This window comes from Bufo gargarizans, chromosome 8 (genome assembly GCF_014858855.1).
Source record: "Bufo gargarizans isolate SCDJY-AF-19 chromosome 8, ASM1485885v1, whole genome shotgun sequence".
Taxonomy (NCBI): domain Eukaryota; kingdom Metazoa; phylum Chordata; class Amphibia; order Anura; family Bufonidae; genus Bufo; species Bufo gargarizans.
The window spans coordinates 161,517,815-161,539,875 of NC_058087.1; the positions used below are offsets into that span (position 1 = coordinate 161,517,815).

Genomic DNA, 22,061 nt, shown 5'->3' on the forward strand with positions numbered 1-22,061 from the left:
CTGACAGTTAACCGGGGTTAAATACAGTTAACCGGGGTTAAAAAAATAAAATAAAAATATATATATATATATATATATACATACTCCTCATCCACTTGATCATGGAGAGGCCGCCGTCCGCTCCTGTCTTGATTGAAGAAAACCCACAAAGGACCTGCGGTGAGCGTGAAGACGTCCCTATGTGATTATGTTGGTCACACACAGGTCCTTTGGCAGGTTTTCTTCAATCAAGATGGGAGCTGATGGCCTCTCCACGTTCAAGTGGATTAGGCGAGTATAATCCTTTTGTTTTTAGCTATCTTTTTAGGAAAAATTGATTTGTTACCGCAAAGCACGAGGAAATTTTGATTTGTGGTAAATCAATTTTTTCCTAAACTTCACATCAAACTCCACTTTTGATCCTTCAATTCGCCCACTAATCATTAGTAACAAAATTGACCATGCTTAAAATTTTTGTTAGACGACACATTTTTTGTGTTTGTGGACAACAAACTGTGTTTGACAGAACGTAGCAGTATGTAGAGGATACGGTCGGCACTACTGTAGGTGTGGGATTTAATTTGGTGCTGCACTGATCGAATGTGAGTAGAGGTGGTGCTCAGCATGAAAAACAAGTAGTATTTGCAACAAAGAACAGAAAAGAATGCGGCACTCACCCAAAAATACTCTTTGCAGCTTTATTCACATAAAAAGGTCAGCGTCATGCGGGCAAAACACAGCTAGAAGGCAACAGCCGTTTCGCGCTTGTTGCACTTTTTCAAGCCATCAGTGACTGAATCGGCGTGGTTCATAAATACTCCCACACCTTCGTCACTGATTAAATGAATGACACATGTATGAAGACCAATCAGAAGACAAGGCAAACAAAAACACACACACATAAACTACTTATAATATAAAACACTGGTAGGTCTTTTTTTTTTTTTTTTCATTTAACCCCAGAGAGCCCATGGCTTCACTTTATATAATCCAGGCTGCTTCTTTCTGGAGTAAAATACGACCTATATCACTACCCTGTATTAAGGGTTGGACAAATTCAATCCCTGCACATTTTAAAATGTTACTATTACCTCCATGTATTTCATGTACATGATCAATCAATCTAGTAGCCCCAATCCTTGTCACTATAGATCTCCTATGTTCTCTGATTCTGATGTACACACATCTAATGGTTTTACCAACGTAGAACCTCCCGCAGGGGCAAAAAATTGCATAAACTACAAATTGTGTTGTGCAAGAGATAAATTGATTGACCACACACTCAGTACCTCCTAACTTGAAAAATCTCTTTCTATGCAAGTATTTACACATGGAGCAGTGACCGCATACCAAGTTACCGTTTAGGGGGCATTTTTCTAACCCATTTTGTTCTGGTGTTTGGAAACTACTCCTCACAATGACATCCCTAATTGTTTTACGTCTCCCAAAGCTGATAATAAGAGTACATTGTGTTTTTTCTTTCAAGACATTATCCTGTGCTAAAATGTGCCAATGGTTAAGAATAGCACTCCTGATGGCGATGGCCATAGGGGAGTAGTCAAATGTGAACAATGCCCTATCCTTATTAGCTTCAGACCTAGGGTTAACCTCTTGGGGGATGGATGCATTCATATATGCTCTATCAATTACCTTCACTGGATAGCCGTGTTGCAAGAGAAGCTTTTTAGTATTTCGGATTGCTCAAAATATTCATCTGATCTGACACATTTCTTTTGAGTCTCAAAAATTGGCCGTATGGTACAGATGACTTTACATGAGGTGGATGGAAGGGATTGTGGTGCAGCAGTGAATTTGTGGAGGTCAGTTTTCTATTTAAATTGGTGTGAATGGTGCCACCTGTGATTTCCACGTTAACGTCCGAAAATTCTAATTCCTCACAATTAATCTTAGTCGTAAATTGCGTATTCATCTGGTTTTTAGTGTTAAGGTACTCCATGAATTCATGAAACTGCATGGTGGTCCCCATCCATATGATGAACACATCATCAATGAATCGAAAAAAAATAAAAAAGTCTTGATGTAACATACAAATGGCTTATCATACTGAAAATATGTCTTTCTCCTCAAAAACTGAGAGGAAGAGGTTAGCAAAAGTGCAAGCCACTGGGGTCCCCATCGCTGTCCCTGGGCGTTTTATGAACCAGTTCTTATTAAACATAAATGCATTATGTGTTAAAATAAAATGCAATGCTTCAGAAACAAAATCCACAAGAAATCTCCGATTTATTATTTATCTCCACCATTTTTTTTAGGGGCGCATATACATTTACATTTTTCAATTGGCTTTCTGCTTCTTTCACATATGAAGTAGTGTACATAACCACAATGTTCTTGCAAAACACGATTTGTAGTTTATGCAATTTTTGGCCCCTGTGGGAGGTTCTACATTGGTAAAACCGTTAGATGTTTGTACATCAGATTCAGAGAACATAGGAGATCTATAGTGACAAGGATTGGGGCTACTAGATTGATCACGTACATGAAATACATGGAGGTAATAGTAGCGTTTTAAAATGTGCAGGGATTGAATTTGTCCAGCCCCTAACATGGGCTGGTGATAGAGGTCGTATTTTACTCCAGAAAGAAGCAGCCTGGATTATAAAAAGTGAAGCCATGGGCCCTCTGGGGTTAAATGATATAAACGACCGAGCAGTGTTTCTATAGTATCAGTCTTGTCTTCGGATTGGTCTTCATACATGTGTCTTTCATTTAATCAGTGACGAAGGTGTGGGAGTATTTATGAACCACGCTGATTCAGTTGCCAATGGCTTGAAAAAGTGCAACAAGCGCGAAACGGCTGTTGCCTTCTAGCTGTGTTTTGCCCACATGATGCTGACTTTTTTAAGTGAATAAAGCTGCAAAGAGTATTTTTTGGTGAGTGCCGCATTCTTTTTTATTTTCTACCGTTTGTTTGACAGAATGTTCCCAAAGATCTTTCATCCATCGCCCAATTTCGTTGACCATGTATGGCCAGTTTGAACAACTGTAATGACCAATATGGAATAAAATGCGTATGGCCATGTCTACAAAATGTATGTTCCTCGGATGTTTGCTTGTTCAACTGCTGTTCAACAATCAACCATATTCTATCTAATGTGTGTGACCACCTTTAGCCACTTCACCAATGAAGTCACTTGCTAATGCTGTAAGGTCAGTAGGCAAAGCCTAGAGCTCAGGATACTCTTAGAGAAGGTATCCATTAAAACAGAACATAGCTGATCGACATCGTTTATCATAATTGATGCCAAGACATCAGTACTACAGCATCAGCGTGCTTCCCAATTACAAACGAGCTACTGACAAGTCTACAGAATAATAAACAACCATAGACATGAGGGTATTTACTTCAATGGCAAGCCTTTGAGAAAGTACATTTCTCTAGTACTGTCGCACGCCTGTTTTCTGTGTTTCTATGTCAATGTCTCTTTATTCACTGGTGCTGGCTTTATGTCCTTACAAAGAAGCAGCCTTCACAATGAGCACGCTGCCAACTCACCAGCACTTTATAAACAGGTTATTCATGGCGCTGAGGCCACTTCTGTGTCATTATTTGCAGTTGTTCGTGTTAAGTGTGTCTAGTTGACTTTATTAACCTACTTTTTCCCGATCCTTTCATAGCTTTTTTCTATGAGACGAGATGAAAAATTGTGAAAGGAAAAGGAATTCAAGCTTGGGATTGAAGGAAAGAAGTCTAAAATATCTGACATACAATGTAGCAATTAAACTCTCATTACTTTACTGCAAAGCGAGCACTTATCTAACCACTATGACATGGCCTGCGAAACATTGTAGCATTTTATATCTAAAAGAAATGAGTGCTTAATTATGGCCTCGGCGTACTAATATCATCTACTGGGATTCTGATACTGGCTTTTTTTCCGTTCCACACCAGCAATTTGCAATCTTTCACATACAGTAATCAATGTATTCAGATCTGAAACCAACAATTTTGTCAACAGAAAGTTCTTAAAGCGTTTCCGTTTTACTATTACTCTTTCATTGTTTCTCTAATTAGTAAAATAGCAGTTTCACTTCATTGATTCTACATGGCATTAAAGCTGAAATCTGTCTAATTCTGCTGTCGGTGGCCTTGACAGGGAGAGTAGTGTCCTATAATGTCATACTGCAATAATTAGCAAACTGAATCCTACCATCACACCCACACAGATACACACACATGGCGGGAGATTTCAGACTGGTGTAAAGTAGAACTGGCTTAGTTGCCCCTAGCAACCAATCAGATTTTCCAAAGGAAAATGAAAGGTGGAATCTGATTGGTTGCTATGTGCAGCTAAGTCAGTTCTACTTTACACCAGTCTGATAAATCTTCCCATACTGTGTGTATATATATATATATATATATATATATATATATTGCCGAGCTAAACATGTCACAGTGCTATCATGGTTTACTTGTGACAAAAGCCATTGTAATCCATTAAAAAGTTAGTTATCTTTTTCTTGCCATTCAACTAGAGATGAGCAAAGTTCTCAAAACTCTGAGTTGGCAACTTCGCCTGCATTTCTTTGAGAGTAGCGAGCGCAATGACGAGGAGCGGCGATGGTGCTGTGGCTGCCCACCTTCATTGAACCACGCAGATGCCGAAGAATTCGCTGCAGCCATCATGATTGAAGATCCAGGGCAAAATCTTGGGCGGTGTGTTGGATGAGGAATTCATCACGCTGGCTGGTGTGGTGACGGCACCGTGCATGAGATTTTGCGCAGGATCTTCATTCAAGATGGCCGCAGCGGACTCTTTGTTAGCAAAAGGCGAGTTATCACGAAGCTTTGTGGTGAATCGAATTTTCCCTAAAATTCGGATCGAAGTCAACTTCATGAACTTTGATTCGCTCAACACTAGCCAAGTTTAGCTCTGCTGCATCTGTATATGTGTGTATATATATATAGCTTACAGTACATATTGTCAATCAATGAGATCCGTCAGGAAACAGTCTGACATATATTTTCTCTGCAGGCCCAGGCATTCATTACGAACATATGCAGAGCTGTAAATAACCTAAATTCTGTTCCCCCTGATCTTTCATTCATGAGATGAGATCCAGAACCTGATCATTACCTGCAGCAGCAAGTATGACTTATTAAATCACATTAGTGTCCATCTCCTTGGTAGGGAGATAATGAATTTAGTTCCCTACTTGTATTGATTATTGATTAAATAACCCCCATTCCTGCTTTGAAGATAGACACCATTACAGAACAAAGATCTTTCACCCTTCGTTGCCCCATGGGAGCAGCTGAGCCACATTACACCATTGTGTAAGGACAGATTCCCCTCTCCATCTGTTACAAGCCCCATTTAAGAAAGATTCCGTGTGGTCACGTGACACCGGCTGTGTGTGACAGCTGGGTCAGTCATCAGCCAAATGGTCACATTGAGATGTCTATCACATACTTTCCTCCTTCTCGTGACCTTTACAATTTCAGTGGCATTGTACAACCTTCTGCACCACCTACACCATTGCCACCAGGACGCACTTACACAGCATGTATACCACTAGACTAAATGCATTCATTCCGCTATAGAAAGAGCAATACCTACAGACACAGAACACAAACACATGTATCTTTTTTCTGTTAACTAAAGATGCAGTATAGGTATTGTATAGGTATACTATACTATAAAGGTATACAAAAAAGTCCAGCGTCATATCAAAAACAAGACAGCTACTTGGTTCATGTATGATTTTCTCACAATTGTTGTTCTATTTATGTATATATTCCTTTATATCTTTTTTTATACATATTAATTTATTTTACCTAAAACCCTAAAATATGAAAAGGTTTTAGAAATTAAGTATCATAGAACCGAAAGTGTAACATTAAAGGAGATATCCCAGAAAAAATATAGAATTTTTTTTTTTAAACCAGCACATGGATATGAATACTTTTTTAATTGCATATAATTAAGAATATAGTATAGCCATAGTTATTCAATAAAATGTATCTGTAAAGTGCCACCTGCTGTTTGTTGTTTCTCTTATTTCTCTATCCACCTTGCTCAGTTCCATTCTTCAACTGCCATCAGCCATATCTACTGTTAGAGGCTGACAGTTACAGAGAGCTGTAGCAGAAGGGACACACGACCTGAGAAAGGACACTCCCCTAAGCTGTGACAGGAAGACATCTGCAGCTGAAAGGACATGTCCCCGAAAAAGGACACCCCCCCTGAGGCATCAGTCTGAAGTGTTTGGAACGGGGCTGGTTCTAGCTTTGTTAGAAAGAGATTGTCAAGTTTTACATGATGTCTGATAATCATTTCTTTACTTTATTCATGGGATAACTCCCTTAATGACAACCAATAGTATAAAATTCCTACTGGCTAATATTACTCAATATTTTACCATTATTAATTTTAGTCCTGCCCATGGACACCTAGGTTCAGTTTTGGATCATAATCCCAGAAGATATGTTTTCTGGATTTCAGCTAAAACTGGCTTTGCTGTAAAAATCCTTTTAATTCTGCATCACATTAAAAATGTATTATAGTTGGAAACGACTGCAGCCAGGAATTCCAGTATTACTATAGATTTGGTACTTTTATTGTGAGCAGTATAAAGGCAAAAGCTAATCTAGCACTTGTACCAAGTATGCCTATCGTGAAGATTTTACTTTACTTAGATTTCAAAATGATCAATATCTAGAGAGAGTCCCACAGCAGAGTACAAATGGCATACACAGGGGATCAGCACTATCTGCCACTTGGTCATAAATGTTGCATACGCTAATTAACATTTTATATATTACATTTTTCAAACCAGATTTACTATAAGGAGCCATTCAGACTGTACTGTACCCACAAGTAAATGATCATTATTCCAAAAGATTCTGCAGATACACTGAACTTACAAGACCATTGGTCCTTAGTCATCCAGTCGGAATAAGGCCTAACATTATATAGGTGAAGAATGCACATAGGCACATACAAGGGAAGGACAGTAGCACTCGTCAGTTGGCCAGGTCCGACAAGTAAAAATCACAAATAAATTGCAATTATCAATAAAACCATACAGGAAAAGCTAGTAGTGATCAGCAGCAAGAGCAATATTCGAATTTGCGATATTTCGCTAATATTAGGTCATATTGGTCATATTTTTGAGAGTTGGCAAATTCGAGATTATTTTCTTGATCGCGAAAAATCAGCAATGTAATATTCATGTACTGTGCTCGAAATACAGGCCTGGGTCACTATAGCTAAATTTTTTTCAAGCTGCTAGAAGTTTCCTGAGACTGGGAAAAATGGTTGGCACGGCAGAACATTACAATAGCTTTATATGCAGATAGAGCGCTCCAATATATTCATGATTGTGAAATCGGCACCAATGATGTGAATATTTTGGCGCAATACCTGCAACTTCACATATTAACAGGTCTGACTACTTATTAGTGATTGGTGCACTAAGTATTGTTGTGAACTTGTGACATCACAGCACTATGTATGTATGTATGTATGTATGGACAGCAGAACCTATAGCCACATCAGGATCTAACCTACACTGACTATCTCCCACTAACTATCTGTATTATATATACTGTATAAGCTAACTAACTAACTAACTAACTAACTATCTAATGTAATGACACAGGAAAGCAGAGAGCACAGCAATAACACTGCTGTCTCTCTCAGATCTGCAAAATACTGCATACAATGGCTGCTGGGGAGGTTCTTATATAGTAAGGGGTAGGCAACTTTCCTATTGGTTGCTAGGGATGTTGCTAAGCTCAGACAGAGACATTGCAGCCTTCTCCTTGGCCCACAAGTAAGAAGGGAGGCTACTAATTAAAAGAAAATCTAGAATATTCGAAATCACAAATATATATCACTATATTCTAAATATTCGCGAATTCTCAAAGTGCTGGTATTCACAAATAATATTCGCTATTCGAGTCTTCGAGCCCAACACTAAAAGCTAGATCTAAAAGGCATAACCTTGAATCCAGGGCCCTCAAACTACCATGTACTATTAATGGCTTCTTATGTGACAGCTGGGATTTTAAGGTCCCCTCGTGCACCAGAGCATGCAGGCAGCTGCCACCTCTGCACCACCTCTAGCTATTCTCCTGGTGAGATTTCTACACAAGAAACATCAAAGTTTGAATCTCCATGGTTGCCCTAGGTAAATGTTCAAGCATTAGGCTTACCACACCTGTTCCAACTCTTCAACCATAGATGGATTGATACTTTGTTGCTTGTTGCACTTTGGTCAGCTATGACCATGAAACGTTCTGTAATCTGCCAATGAAAGATTCTTAGGGTACTGCCACATGGAGCAGATCTTAAACAGTGGAATTTCTGTTGCACATTTTGCTGCATATTTGCTTCAGATTTCACTCTGGAAAGGGTGAAATCCCCAATATAACTCCACACCACAGGTGAGGTTACACTGCAGACTGTTTTTCACACTGTGTGGATGAAATTTCGTAATATTTCACCCACTTTGCTGGTACTGTAAAAACTGCTGTGTGAGGAAAATCATCAGTGGCGTATTCATAGGTTATCATCATGTATGGGTGCACCTTTCAATGAGTAACAATGAGTGAAAATTAACAATACATTAAAGGGGTTTGTCATATTGACTACCTACCCTCAGTCACTTGAATGGGATGGAATAGCTGTAACTACACTGCTTTGCCATCGTAATGTCGCAGGTGAACAGTGAAGAGAACGCAGCGCTCGTATAAGCACTGCATTCTCTTCAAACAAATGTTCATCAAACCCTTAACCAATTTGTTATTGATGACCTATCCTGATGACCCATATCATTTGAAACTTTATGAGCTTCTCGACACTTGTGGCAAGGAAAGGCATCAGGGATTTGTGCGGGATTTACGTCAAAAACTTACGTCAGTTTTAGCTCAATTATATGCCAGCCCCTAGACAGTGTAGATTGGCAGACATGTGCCTAATTTATGAAAAGGCCTCTGCCTCTTAATAAATTAGATGCATCTCAAACTGGCGCACAGGAGATCAAGGATGGTAAGACTGGAGTATGGGAACATCAGTCTGAGAAATCTCCCCTATAGTGTACTGCGAGCTGTTCAACACAATACAAAAAAAATCATAGATTTATATGTGTGTGTGTATATATATATATATATATATATATATATATATATATATACATATTTTTTTTACCCCATCTAATATATATATATATATATATAGAGAGAGAGAGAGAGATATCCAAAAGGGATGTATATATATATATATATATATATATATATATATATATACACACAAATTGAAACTAGACTGAAGGTATAGATGAAATTAAGTCACAGACGGAGAGCTGCAGTATAGTCAGCAGTATCTGACTCAGCTTTTTTGGTGAAAAAGCAATTAAATTTAGATTGTTCTGTCAATACATAGTGCTCACTGTGGAAAATATATTTATGTGCAGATCAATACACTACATTAAATGTCCATTTCACTGATTTGACCAATGTCACTTTTTCCAACACCACCATAAACAAATAAGAAAATGGCAGTTAGGGTTGTTAAAGTACCAACTGTATATAATACATAGAAGGTTACACAGTTATATACGGATGGAATGAGAACACGGAATACTATAATAGACTTATTCCTCCTGCACATGCATCCTCATCCTCATGTATGGATCCATAATTAGAAAACCATAGATTTCTATGAGCCCATACCCTACTATTTCTCTGTACCTCACATTTTCTAATCAGAGGTTGTTTTTGTCTCATAAAATCTGCAAGAATAATAAAAATGGCATTATTTCGCATACCATATTAGAGGGGAGTTCTTAAAGATATTCAGGGTCGATTTATAAAAACGTCTAAAGTTAAAACTGTCCTGGTTGCCCAAAGGAAGCAATTACAGCTCATAGTCTTGTCAAATTCTACTCATATGATTGGCTGTGCATGTTGCCATATTCCTCCAAACACAGTTCAGCCAGGGTTCAACCCATAGGAATTGTCAGGTGATAGCCGAATCTCAGCCTGCTTTGTAATCAATATCCATGGCTAACAGTATGAACATTATTAGAGGCTATTAGAAATGAAGAGCTTGGGAATGAATGAGTAAATATAGTTGCTAAAAAACTATATGAGCCATGTAAGAACATGCATTTTACTGTAGAGAAAAGAACACAGTATCACTGGGTAAAATCATAAAAATGCTATAAATAATACAAAATCGACCCACTGCTCTGCATAGATAACGGCACTATAAATCAGACACCGGACCTCAGCGTTTCTTGCTTAATGCGGGTCAAATATCCATTACTAAGTATAGATTCTGATACACAATACAAGGTTTGTTCTTATGAACTGAAAGCCTCTACACATGTACACATTTACAGCAATGTAATTAGACATAGCCACACATTTTCAACAAAGCACATTTTTTGTATGCTTTGAAGATCCACCAACAGGCATTCTCAAGAATGAACTCTACATCAAGACAGCTAAACAGTGCAAGCCATGAGAATATCCACCAGTACAGACCTGTGTTTGAGAAAATTGCTCATAGAGAGGCATTTGTCTAAAGTTGACCATTAATGTGGATCCCATAGCGTTGGCCCAGTTGCAATAACCTCCACCTGTCTGTTGCTGATATAAAATTAGTTCCATAAGTCCAGAAATTGTTCGTGACCACCGACCATAATCCCATATAACTAGAGATGTAGACAGTCAAAGAGGTAGCAATAGGGATCCAGCTTTGAAAATCTCTGTGTCAGTGCAGGCTGTTTCAGACCAATGAAGTTACAACAGTCCAAAAATCCTTGAAACCTAGAGGGGTTGTCTCATAAAGACAACCCATTTCCATGTGGCCTATTAGAGTATACCGGAGGGAGGTCCTTGTTTAGAACCACCTTCTAAGAGGTCCTGAGCCAGAATGGGAAGCTAGAAAGAGATGACACATAGCAAATCCAGAGAATGTTCAGTGTGGAGTAACTGAGCTTGGTTTCTTGGCATCAGAAGAATTAACAGAGATCGACTAAATATTGGATGATTGGATTGGAGTCTCTTCTTTTGGTCTATCTTAACCAGCACATATGTATCAGCAGATGGCATAAATTCATTGGTTAAACACCGAAAATACTAACCAGACCAACAAAACAACCAATGACTTCTTTCTACAGTACGGACATGTTCCCATTTATTCATGCTCAGTGAATTTGACCAGGTTGACTGGAGATTGCCTCGTACATTTCTAATTCAAGAAAGAACTCCCCCTTAACGGCATCAACTTAATTGCAAACAATTGAGCTCACAAATATAATACAATTCGCATAGCGCCCTAGGGATACTCTGTTTTATCAAGGAAGTTTGATCTTTGAAATAGGCCAGAAAGCCTAAATTATGAAAGCACAAAAGCAGTTGCAATCATGTGAAAATGTTGCTTTTGAAACATAAAAATCTAGGTCAACTCGCCTTGCCCAGAGTATGCGGGATCAACACAAAGCTTTATCACTTAGAAGTGGAAAATTAACATTACGGCAAATAGCAAGATGAGAAAATGGAAAATAGACTGGGTCAAACATGAGAGGGAAACTTCCCTATTAGCTGACTCCATCCCACTGTACAAGCGCATGAATGTCAGGCAATGAGGAAATATCAGGATGATGTCTTTAGCAGAAAGGTGTTAATAACTGCACGAAATGTGGACGCTTTTACTCTGCAGCGAATGAACAGCTTTTAGCATTAGGGCCTAATCAGTGTCAAAAATACCAGCATGTTGTCAAACATATGGGGAAATTCCTAGATCTCTCCTTAAGCAATGTATCATCATTTATAGAAATATGGCTCTTGGGCTAGAAAATAGAGATGGCTATATAAATATTAACATCTAATTAATATGGGAAAATATGCTTAATTGGAATCCCAGTGATGGAATAGAGAGGATCACCCAGAGCTTGGCATTTTGGAGTTGTACTTCTTTATGAGGAAGGAGATGTTCTGGTGCCATCATGGTGGTGGTATACATCTTGGTAAACCTGGTTATAGACTTTAGATAACTGTTTTCCTCCTGAATCATCAAATATATGGCTGAGTGTGTTAGCAATAGGGAGAGAGGAGTAAAGCCTGTATTACACCGCAGATTTTTCGGCAGATGATCGCTAACAAGTGTTTATATGAAGGCTCATTAGCGGTCATTTTGTGGTGTAATACTGCCGCTGATTGCCCGATGAATGAGCAAACGCTCGATCACCGGGTAATCCAAATCTTTTGACTTGTTAAAAATTATAGTTTGCAGGGAGTAGATTGTGGTGTCTAATCACGATCTGCTGCCGGCAAACTACTATATAGCATGACGGTGAAGGATGGCACGACAATCGCTCCTCCCCATGCTGAGGAGGAGATTGCTACATGTAATAGCAGCATTCTCCTCCGCTAGTGAGCAGGACTTGCCGGGAGGGATCACTTCCTTCCCGACAATCGTCTGCCACATCTGGCTGTGTAATTCAGCTTTGAGTCAACACGTCTGGGGTTCATCCCCAAAAAGCAAAAAAATTCTGGCACGTGGAAATTCAAAATGTCAGACTATTTTCCCACCATCTCCCATGCCTTTTTCCCCCTGACATCACCAGGTGGAGAGCTGGCACACCCCAATGAACATTAGATGGTTGGCCAGTCCCACAGAATATAGGGGGTTCAGTTGATATTCATGTGATGTGTATGGTCACCATAGTTGTCAAAAAAGCTTGATAACCTTACTCCTTGATGCCTGAGTTCACCTTATCCCAGCTTACCCCTAAATGTTAAACTCTATGATCTCTTTCTGTGAATGGAACAAATACGAAGCTTTAGTTGTCCAGAGTAAGGCCTAAAGCAGTTTTTCACATCCAAATACAAATGGTACACACACTCACATAAAAAAAAACTCAGTGGGGAAAATTTATCAAAATTGGTGCAAAAGTAAACTGGTTTAGATGCCCATAACAACCAATCAGATTAATCCTCTGAAAATGAAAGGTGGAATCTGATTGGTTGGTTGCTATGGGCAACTAAGCCACTTTTCCTTTGCACCAGTTTTGACCAGTCTCTCCCAGTTTACAGTATATGTGCAAGAAAATATCCACTATATCCTCATCACTGCCAACCTCTGCCCAAAGAGATGGAGGTCTATCCCAACACTGGTAATGTCGGGTCATCCCTTCAGAGAGTGTCAGCAACGGAAGTCCGACACTGCACCAACCAAAATCACGTATTGTTTGATATATTACTTTCTTTATTATTCATTTTGTTGTAAAAATGTAAACAGGGGCCTTCTATGTGGCTTAGTATAATGGCAAATACCTTTGGATATCAAATGAATCACAAAACAATGTGACAAAATATAAAATAATGCTGTGTGTATCAACAAAGCAGAAGTTTGCATAGGACTGCAGACAAGCACACGCAACTCATTGAGTTACTACAGTAGATAGATAGATAGATAGATAGATAGATAGATATGAGATGGATAGATAGATAGATAGATAATTGATATAGATAGAAAGATAGATAGATAGATATGAGATGGATAGATAGATAGATAGATAGATAGATCGATAGATATGAGATGGATAGATGCTACACTATATGCTTGAACCTTTTACTCTTTTTCTTGCTAATGCCCTAAATGAACACATTACTAGTAATCAGACTATACAGGGGAACACCGCGGAAACGCGCAGGTGCTCCTCACTAAGGCTTTCTGCGCTACCTTGAGTTATGAAGCAGATGTTACCGAGACCCCTGTAGTTTCTCATTAACACTGGCAGGAGTTCCAAGAGACCCAAATTAATATTCAAAGAATTCTCACTTAGTGCTAATTACAACTAATATTTAATTAAGAGCGCTGAGGTTCTGTCTCCTTTCTGTCTACGAGGTCTATACTGTACGTGTGTACGTTACAAGTGACGGCCGTTCCCCAGTGTTCCTGGGACTCGAATACTTCAGTCATTAGGTTTCCTAAGCTGCTGGGAGGTTGTAAGCCCTTTTAAAGTAACTTGCTGGCAACAGAGAGAGAAAGAAAAAAAAAAAAACCCCGAACGATGGCAGACAGTCAGCATTTGCTAAATGTTTTGGACAGAAATTTAATGAAAACCACATTTCAACTCCAAAATATGCATTACGTGGCAGTGTATTAAATATAGTTTATTGCCTTTCTGCCGTGAACCCGAACGAACCTGAAACGGGGGAAAATGATATGCTTTACAGGGACTTCTCCGATGCTCAGAATGGTAATTTTAAAGCCAGAAACTGCAATGAATAAAACCATATTTCATTCCGCTCGCCGCCTGCTTCCAGCAAACACTGAAACTTTGAAAAAAAATAAAGAATCCCAATCACAAGTGTAATATGGCCGTATCTAAACCCCCAATATAGACTTCAGCTCTATTCAGAGTTCCTGATGCCTCTCTGCGCCTTGGCTCTGCCCTCCTTTATGTGCCGGTGCCCCCTTTACCTCTAGCTGACAAATTGCCTTTGTATTAGATTTGTTTTCCTGTGTTCCATTGCTCCTGCCAACAGCATTGCATATGCAAAGGACGCCTCTCCTACAGTAGTTAAATGAGCCAAGCAGAGCCTTTCTCCTCGGGGCATGGAAACAAAGAAGAGAAATGCAAAATGACTCTGTAAACCTGCTGCTTGGAAAAGCAACTCAGATAAATGGATCGAGCAAAGCATAAAGGACGCTGCTGCATTCCCCACATCTACCTCCAGAATGCAGCTGAACACGTCCTAGCCTCCTTGCAATGGAAGAAGCCTTCTACTAGATAGACCCACGCCATGGGAAAAGCAGAAAGAAAGTCAATATACCTGCTGTACCATCCTGCTCCCTTTCTTCTCCATAAACTTAGCAGCTGTTTGTGTCCCAGGCCCTGCAGCATCTGCCCAAAAGCAGGCATCAATTATGGATGAAGGCGTGCATAGTCTGTGTAATGTGTGGAAGTAGATGGCAGGGGTGTTGAAGGAGGGGGAGCTAGATTCCAGCCTGACTGACCTCCCACTCAACATCTGACTGCTCCTAAAACCTAATCCAGATGGGACTCTTTTAGCTTGCTGCGGCTGACTCCATCAATCACGGCGAGGCACGCCTCTGTCAGTGCCAGACCCTATAGCTAGCTGCTGAGAAGAGGATTGCAGGGAAAAAGAACAAAGTAAATATCATTCTTAACCTTTCGGTGACTAGAGGCGAAATACAAAATATAGATAGGAAATGGAAAAGCCAAAGCAAATAGGGAAACGGGAGGGGGGGGGGGGATACCTATAGATGGAGCAGATCTGAGCGCAACAAGGCTTCACAATCAACATTCCACCAGAACTAATAAATAGGAGGAAAATTGGGATTTGTCAGAATCAGAATTTTTGGGCAAATCTTAATAGATGGAGAGAAAAATTTCCAGGCGTCCAGAGTGCTTTCGATGCGCTTAGAATTTATTCATACTTAAATCAAATTTCACGGTCAATTTTTATAAATCAGACGCAAAATTAATTTTATCTGTTCCGTTTACACTGGATATAGTGAATTTCTTCAGGCTGCACCTCCGCAGGAATTAAAAGCGCAGATGTGAACCCAGCCTTAAAGGGGTTCTCCCAGATTTACCTATTGAGGACCTATCCTCAGGAGAAGAGCTCACGCACACCAACGTCACACCAACGTATTTTCTTTCTGTGTTCTTTTTTTTTGCGGACCATATAAGGAACCATTCATTTTAATAGGTCAGCAAAAAAAACTGAAATTACTCCATTCAGACAGTAATAGAACATGTCCAATTTATTTGCAGAACGGACATACGGAATACATGTTCTAATATTGTCCGAATTACGGACAAGAAAAGGACTGTTCTATTAGGGGCCAGCTGTTCCATTCCCACAAACGATGGAATGCACACCTTTGTAGGCCGTGTGATGACACATTCATTGGTCACATGGCCTAGGCCAGGGCTGGCCAACCTGAGGCTCTCCAGCTGTTGCAAAACTACGACTCCCAGCATGCCCAGACTGCCTACAGCTATTAGCCTACAGCATGGCATGGTGGGAGTTGTAGTTTTACAACAGCTGGAGAGCCGTAGGTTGGCCATGCCTGGCCTAGGCGCAGCTCAGCCCGATGCAAGTAAATGCGTCTCAGCTGCAATACCAAGCACAGCCACTATACAAGGTACGGCGGTGTGCTTGGTAAGTTGCGGGGGAGGGCGGTGGTGCTCACATTTATTAGTACTTGCTCTCAAGGTGACCAGGAAGAAAAGGTGTTTGCGTAAGATACTCTAAAGGAAGGTCAAGGATGTTGTAAACCGGTGTTAGGAGGGAAAGCAATAAAGATGCAAATCAGAAAGAACATGTCAAATATGCAAAGGAGGGATTGGAACAAAGTTGCTTATTCTCAAATTTCCAGGGAAAAGTAACAGGACCAATGTCCGTGTCCTGAGACAGCACAACAAATGGCAGGATGCAGCAGGCACCCCGCACATGTCACACAAGGCCATTGGTGGCCACAGGGGACACCAGCTGAGAGGGACACAATGGGGGGATTCAGGACGGGCTTATTCAGGCCCCGTGCAGAAATCCGAGCTTTGCTCCAGCAATACGGCATCTGCATGCAGAAGGCACCAGCTACGGGTCTGAGACGCTCCCTGGCTTAACACAGCTTAGCACATCCCTGAAAAGGAATATATTAATATAACAGGCCCAGGCCTTTTACATATTTTTATAAAGATTTATTCATCTTTTACACTAAAATGTCTTTGTAGGGAAGTTTCCATTTCAAACGTAGAGACTACTAAGTAGTATAGCGTTCTAGTGCTGCTATTGTGTTGGGGGATGGGGAGATTATTTGCATGGGGGATGGGAAGCTCATAGTTAGAGAGCACTGCAAAGGATATAGGGCCGGACTTCGCTCTAACAGGAGGTGTTGGCCCCTACGGTAGACAGCACAGCCATTAGGTATACACTTTCTGGGATACATTCAGCTAAGATGAAAGATAAATTGGACTATTAACATTTCTGAGCTATCCCTTTAAATGTGCTGACATATGCAAGTGCTCAGTATGCCGTCATGGGTGTACCTGCTTGTAATGAAACATTAACCCTTACACTGCGGCTATGAAGGCTAGGTGCACTAATGGATATGTAAAATTACGCTGACGTTAAAAGGATTCATAGTAGAAATATGAGACCAGCCACTGCTTTTTAATCATTTTGGTGACCGGTGAAAGGGAGTACAGCTATCATACCGACAGATGACAAATACAGCTCTGCTATATCAGTTTCCATTTGCTCTCCAGTCACTTGAATAGACCGTTAAAGGGTTTTTCCAGGACTTTACTATTGATGACCATTTTTCCGGATAGATCATCAGTATCTAATGGGTGGGGTCCAACAGCGGGGTCCCCACAGATCAGCTGATTGAGAAGGCAGCGGCGCTCGCAGTAGCGCCATAACCTTCCTTCAGGGTGCCCTAGGCCAGAGGTGGCAAACCTATGGCAAGGGTGGCAGAGGCGGTACTTAGAGCCCTCTCTGTGGGCACCCACACCCTGGAAAAAGTCTATGGTGTACCATAATTTCTTAGACCTTTCCTGCCATTCATCAGCGCAGGGCACACTATAAACAGCAGAGGCAGTACATCGATTGTAGGCAGGCTATTATAGCTGAAAGATAAAGGACATGGAAGATATACTATATTGGTATTCAGGTTAAATTACTGTGTTGGCACTTTGCAAAAATAAGTGGGTTTTGGGTTGCAGTTTGGGCACTTGGTCTCCAAAAGGTTCATCATCACTGACCTAGGACATGTGACATCACGTTCATTGGTCACGTGGCCTAGGCGCTGCTCAGCCCAATTGAAGTGAATGGGGCTGAGCTACGATTCCAACTACAACCTCTATCAAATGGATGGCACTGAGAGAAGGCAGCGGCGCTACTGTGAGCACCATGGCCTTCTAAAACAGCTGGTATGCGTGGGTCCTGGGTGTTGGACCCCAACAATCAGATACTGATGACCTGTCCAGAGGAGAAGCTATCAGTAGTAGAGTCTTGAAAAATATTTTTTAGTTGGCCATATAACATTACTGATGTTCAAACCCACATATTTCAGACAGAACTAAAGGACCATGTAATGGGCATGAGGGTGTCCTGACTTTACTCTGATAGTGGATATCAGGGAAGAGAAGGATCGGACAGTGATTCACCCCCCTCTGCCTACTGAAGATGCATGGAGCATGAGTGTAAACATTGAAAGGAAAATGGTGAACTGTAAGGAAGTAATAAAGGGTGAAAGGGATCCAAGACTCCCAGCTGCAGAATCCATCATGGGACATCTAAGAGACACAACACAATGAGAAGATCCCTTGTGATACATGCTGCAACACATCCAGGGGTTTACTTTACATTCAGTGGAGAAAGAGAATACTGCAGCGTCAAATACAAATGGGTGATCCACGTGATTGTATATAGAGTGTCTACTCTACAGAGGAGCATGTAGTATTAAGGCCTGTAACTATAATATTGGGAAAAACAGTGCATTTGGACCCCTTCAGACATAAAGGCATGGAAATGACTGCTACTTCTGAGCTCCAGATAGCTAATTTAGTGCAATTATACAATAGATGGTAGGAAGGCACAATAAAGCTGGCACATGCCACAATCGTGCACAATATTATCAAGTCATGTGATTGAGCATGTTTTACTCAAATTATTTATCTTGGAAAAGGTGACAAACAGTGCTGAAGTGCTAGATGTTTAAAGCATCATAATTACTGAATGTATGTGTATTCAAAGAGGTTCTCTGAGCTCCAGATATTGATGACCTTCCTACCTTCAGTGTACGGAGCCTTCTTCTTTCTCTCTGTACACTGTCAGCTTTTGGTGCCACAGCTGTTTGGAGGAAACAGCTGTTTGGTGGGGAAGCCAAGTGTTGGACCCCCACCTATCTGATTTATGACCTATTCTGAGGGTATATCATCAATATCGCCAGCCAAGAGAACCCATTTAAGGTCCACATGTGCCTACAACCTCTGTACCCCATTCAGCTACCACACTGGTGCCCAACACTTCATACGTCTTGGTTGGGAACCTAAAAATCCCAAACGACAGGACTGTTCCTGTCAAACATTTCAATTCACAGCCATAGCACTAATGAGATAAACAGGAAATAAGTAATTATCCTAAAAGGCATGAATGCACTGCCTTATATCTAGTGAGGGGGCTGTGCATGAGATAGGGATCAAATACCATAGATAATCCCAATGTCCTGCACCTCTGCTTCATGTCTAGCAGTTGGTATAAAACAGTATAATTTTTGCCCAGAATGTTCCTTTAAAGAGGAACTCCACACTGTTTCCTTAATCTGGAAAAAGACTTTAATCTCAAGATTTATCTTTACATTAAACTTTTTGAAATTGAATTTTGAGAACTTTTTGATGGATTTCTAAAATTATTTGTTTTCCTGAATGTTACTCTTACTATAAGGTCACAGAAGTCAGGCTATTACTATCTTCAGATCTTTCTACCTCTTGTCACCCCCTGATGAGTAATGCACTTTGGATGACTCTACATAAGAGGAGTCAGGGAAAGGAAGTGACAACTGCTCTAAACACATTTGCCACCTCATTTAGTGGTGGACCTAACAGATTTAGACCCATTGCACATCAGGCTCAAGAGATCTGCTCTCGGGAGGGTGGGATCTTGGCACAAGACAGAGGGAAAGAAGTGTTGGAGAATATTTCCTATATCCCTTGTTTCTGAGATCCTATCTATTTTAATTAAAAAACAATGTCTGGGAGAACGTGATGTACAAGGTGTCCACGCTGGGTAGCTCTACTATACCTGCAGTGACTATTAGAAGACTGCACCCCTAGGACAGCATTAAGGGTCTGAAGAGATAACAAATCATATCTCTCAGGAGTTGCTCTTTAAGATAATTCTGTTTCAGAGGATTTTGCATAACCTTGGAAGTCTTTGATAGATAATAAGGCAAGCATACTTTTTTCATGCATAACTTTAGCCGGGTCACACTAACATACTGGAAAAGATTGATTGCTTATTCAGGAGACATCTGCCTGAAAACTTAGCTAACTAAGTCACCTGAATTATAGAACATACAGGAAGAATACAGAATTTCAGCTCAGATATTTTTTGGATTTAAAATGACAGCGTGCTCACTCGGCTTACTTTCAGAAACCATAGAAATCAAATTTGAGGTTGTACGTAATCTATCTAGCTATCATCTATTACAGATGATCGAATTTCCCAGAATTAATTTCAGACCCAAATTGATTGCATTGACCATCAGATTCAACTCAGTCTGTGTAAATTCAGTCCGATTAGAAAGTGACCCGATTGCCCATAAAAGTCGTGTATGACACTCTGAGGTATCAGAGGATCGTATCCAACCCTTTTCAAGATGGATCTATCTATCTCTGTGTATCTATCTATCTCTGTGTATCTATCTATCGATCTATCTATAGAAATACCTAACCTTTGTCCACGGAAAATGCTTATTAGCCTGCAGGCAGATCATTCAGAGATCTAACATGAAAACTTTTTAAACTCAGCAAGTTTTTCCAGAAATGGATAAGTGAGGACAAACCTTTTTGTGTGATGGTTTTTGTGATTTAATTTAACCCACAGTGTACTTTTAGGTATGAAGGTTCTTCATGTTTGGTGGAGTTCTCCAGTGACAGTGATCAGGGCTGGAGCATCGTATTGACCCCTCTGTCTGATTTGTACAAGCAGAGGCCCAACCCCCATGATCTTGTGTTAAGTTATTGTTCAGGATCGGCATACACACAAAGTGATCTGAATAAAGGAAAATCTGGGTTGACCTGCTGCACTGTCACCATGTAGAAATGATCACATAGTTCATATGGTCTGAATATTCTACAGTTAAACATAACCCATGATCACTTCTTCATGGTGACAGTACTAGTACAAAAACCCAGCTTTTCTTTTATCCTGATCATACCATCATATTTTAAGCACTGCAAATACTAAGCCGTTAGGAATGCAAAGTTTTATTTTGTGGTTAAAGGATATGCAGGGACCTTTAAGGAATCTGAGCTCACAGCTTGGAAGACTCTGCTTCCATTGAAAGTGCAAGGGAATGTATTCATAGTAGAGGGGCATCCAAATAGGTGAAGGTCCTCATAGATGACCACAGGGGAGAATCTAGTTTATACCAGCTAACTACCACTGTCCTAGGATGAAGGCCCAGAGCTTTCCTGTCCTTTCCATCCTATTCCTTGCAGAAGAAAGAGATAGTATGAACCTCCAACTAGATTTCAATGCCCTCATCACATGGATGCTGTCACAGCACTGGTTTCCTTGGCTAACCTATAGACCCCCTCTCCATGTGTATCTATGCCATCACAGAACTCAGCCATCATTAAACAGGTCTATTCATTACTAGTATGGCGCATATACAGATATACATGTCACGTTCATTTAAAGCATATATTCAACTTAAGAAACAAGATTTTTGTATTCGGTCAATAAGAATAAAATGATAAATGAAACAACCTTGCAAACAATCTTGATTAAAAAGTGTCTACCGTTTTGTTTCTACAGCTTCTGGGCTTCTGATGTGTCTCCATAGTAACAGACAACAAGCAAGCTCTGCGTAGTCAGATCCTGGAGTCCTTTACCCTTCTCTCTTCTACTTCTAGCTTAGGCCTGGTTCACATCACTGTTTCGTTTATGTTTTTCTGATCCATCAGAAGAACAGGAAAAAAAAACGGATCCTTTATTTTGAGCATCCGTTATGTTCATTTTGCATCTGTTTTATCCATTTCCGTTATTTTATTATAAGAAAAAAAGGACTTTGTGGAGGACTAAATGGAATAAAGGATACATTTTTCTTTCTGTTGTTCTGATGGATCAATAAACAAATTGGTAATGTGAACCCAGCTTAACGCATCAAATGTGCATTTGTACAAATAAAAGATACCGCCGGATTAGGCCTTGCTGTATCTTCCCATGCAGACATTAGGGGGCCATTTACTATCATAAATACCTATATTAGGCGTATTTATGTTGCAGTTTGCAGCGCAAAGGTTATTTGCGTCACAATCTGCGACTTCTCAGGCCC

At 40.2% G+C, this 22,061-nt stretch overlaps 1 protein-coding gene across 8 annotated transcripts in view; it reads right to left on the reverse strand.

Moving 5' to 3' along the window:
• The window catches only part of RBFOX1 (RNA binding fox-1 homolog 1), a 333,478-nt gene extending 318,513 nt beyond the window's left edge, over positions 1 to 14,965 (reverse strand). For 7 of the 8 annotated variants that reach the window (XR_006391053.1, XM_044303360.1, XM_044303356.1 and 4 more), the window contains exon 1: positions 10,496 to 10,716. Coding sequence is in view for 7 of the 8 variants with exons in the window: in XM_044303360.1 (XP_044159295.1) it covers positions 10,496 to 10,621 (126 nt within the window). In the remaining variant the exon portion in view is untranslated. Of the gene's footprint in view, positions 1 to 10,495; positions 10,717 to 14,797 lie in introns of those variants that run through there. The other variant, XM_044303355.1, reaches the window with a different exon arrangement.
• Positions 14,966 to 22,061: the final 7,096 nt, after the last annotated feature.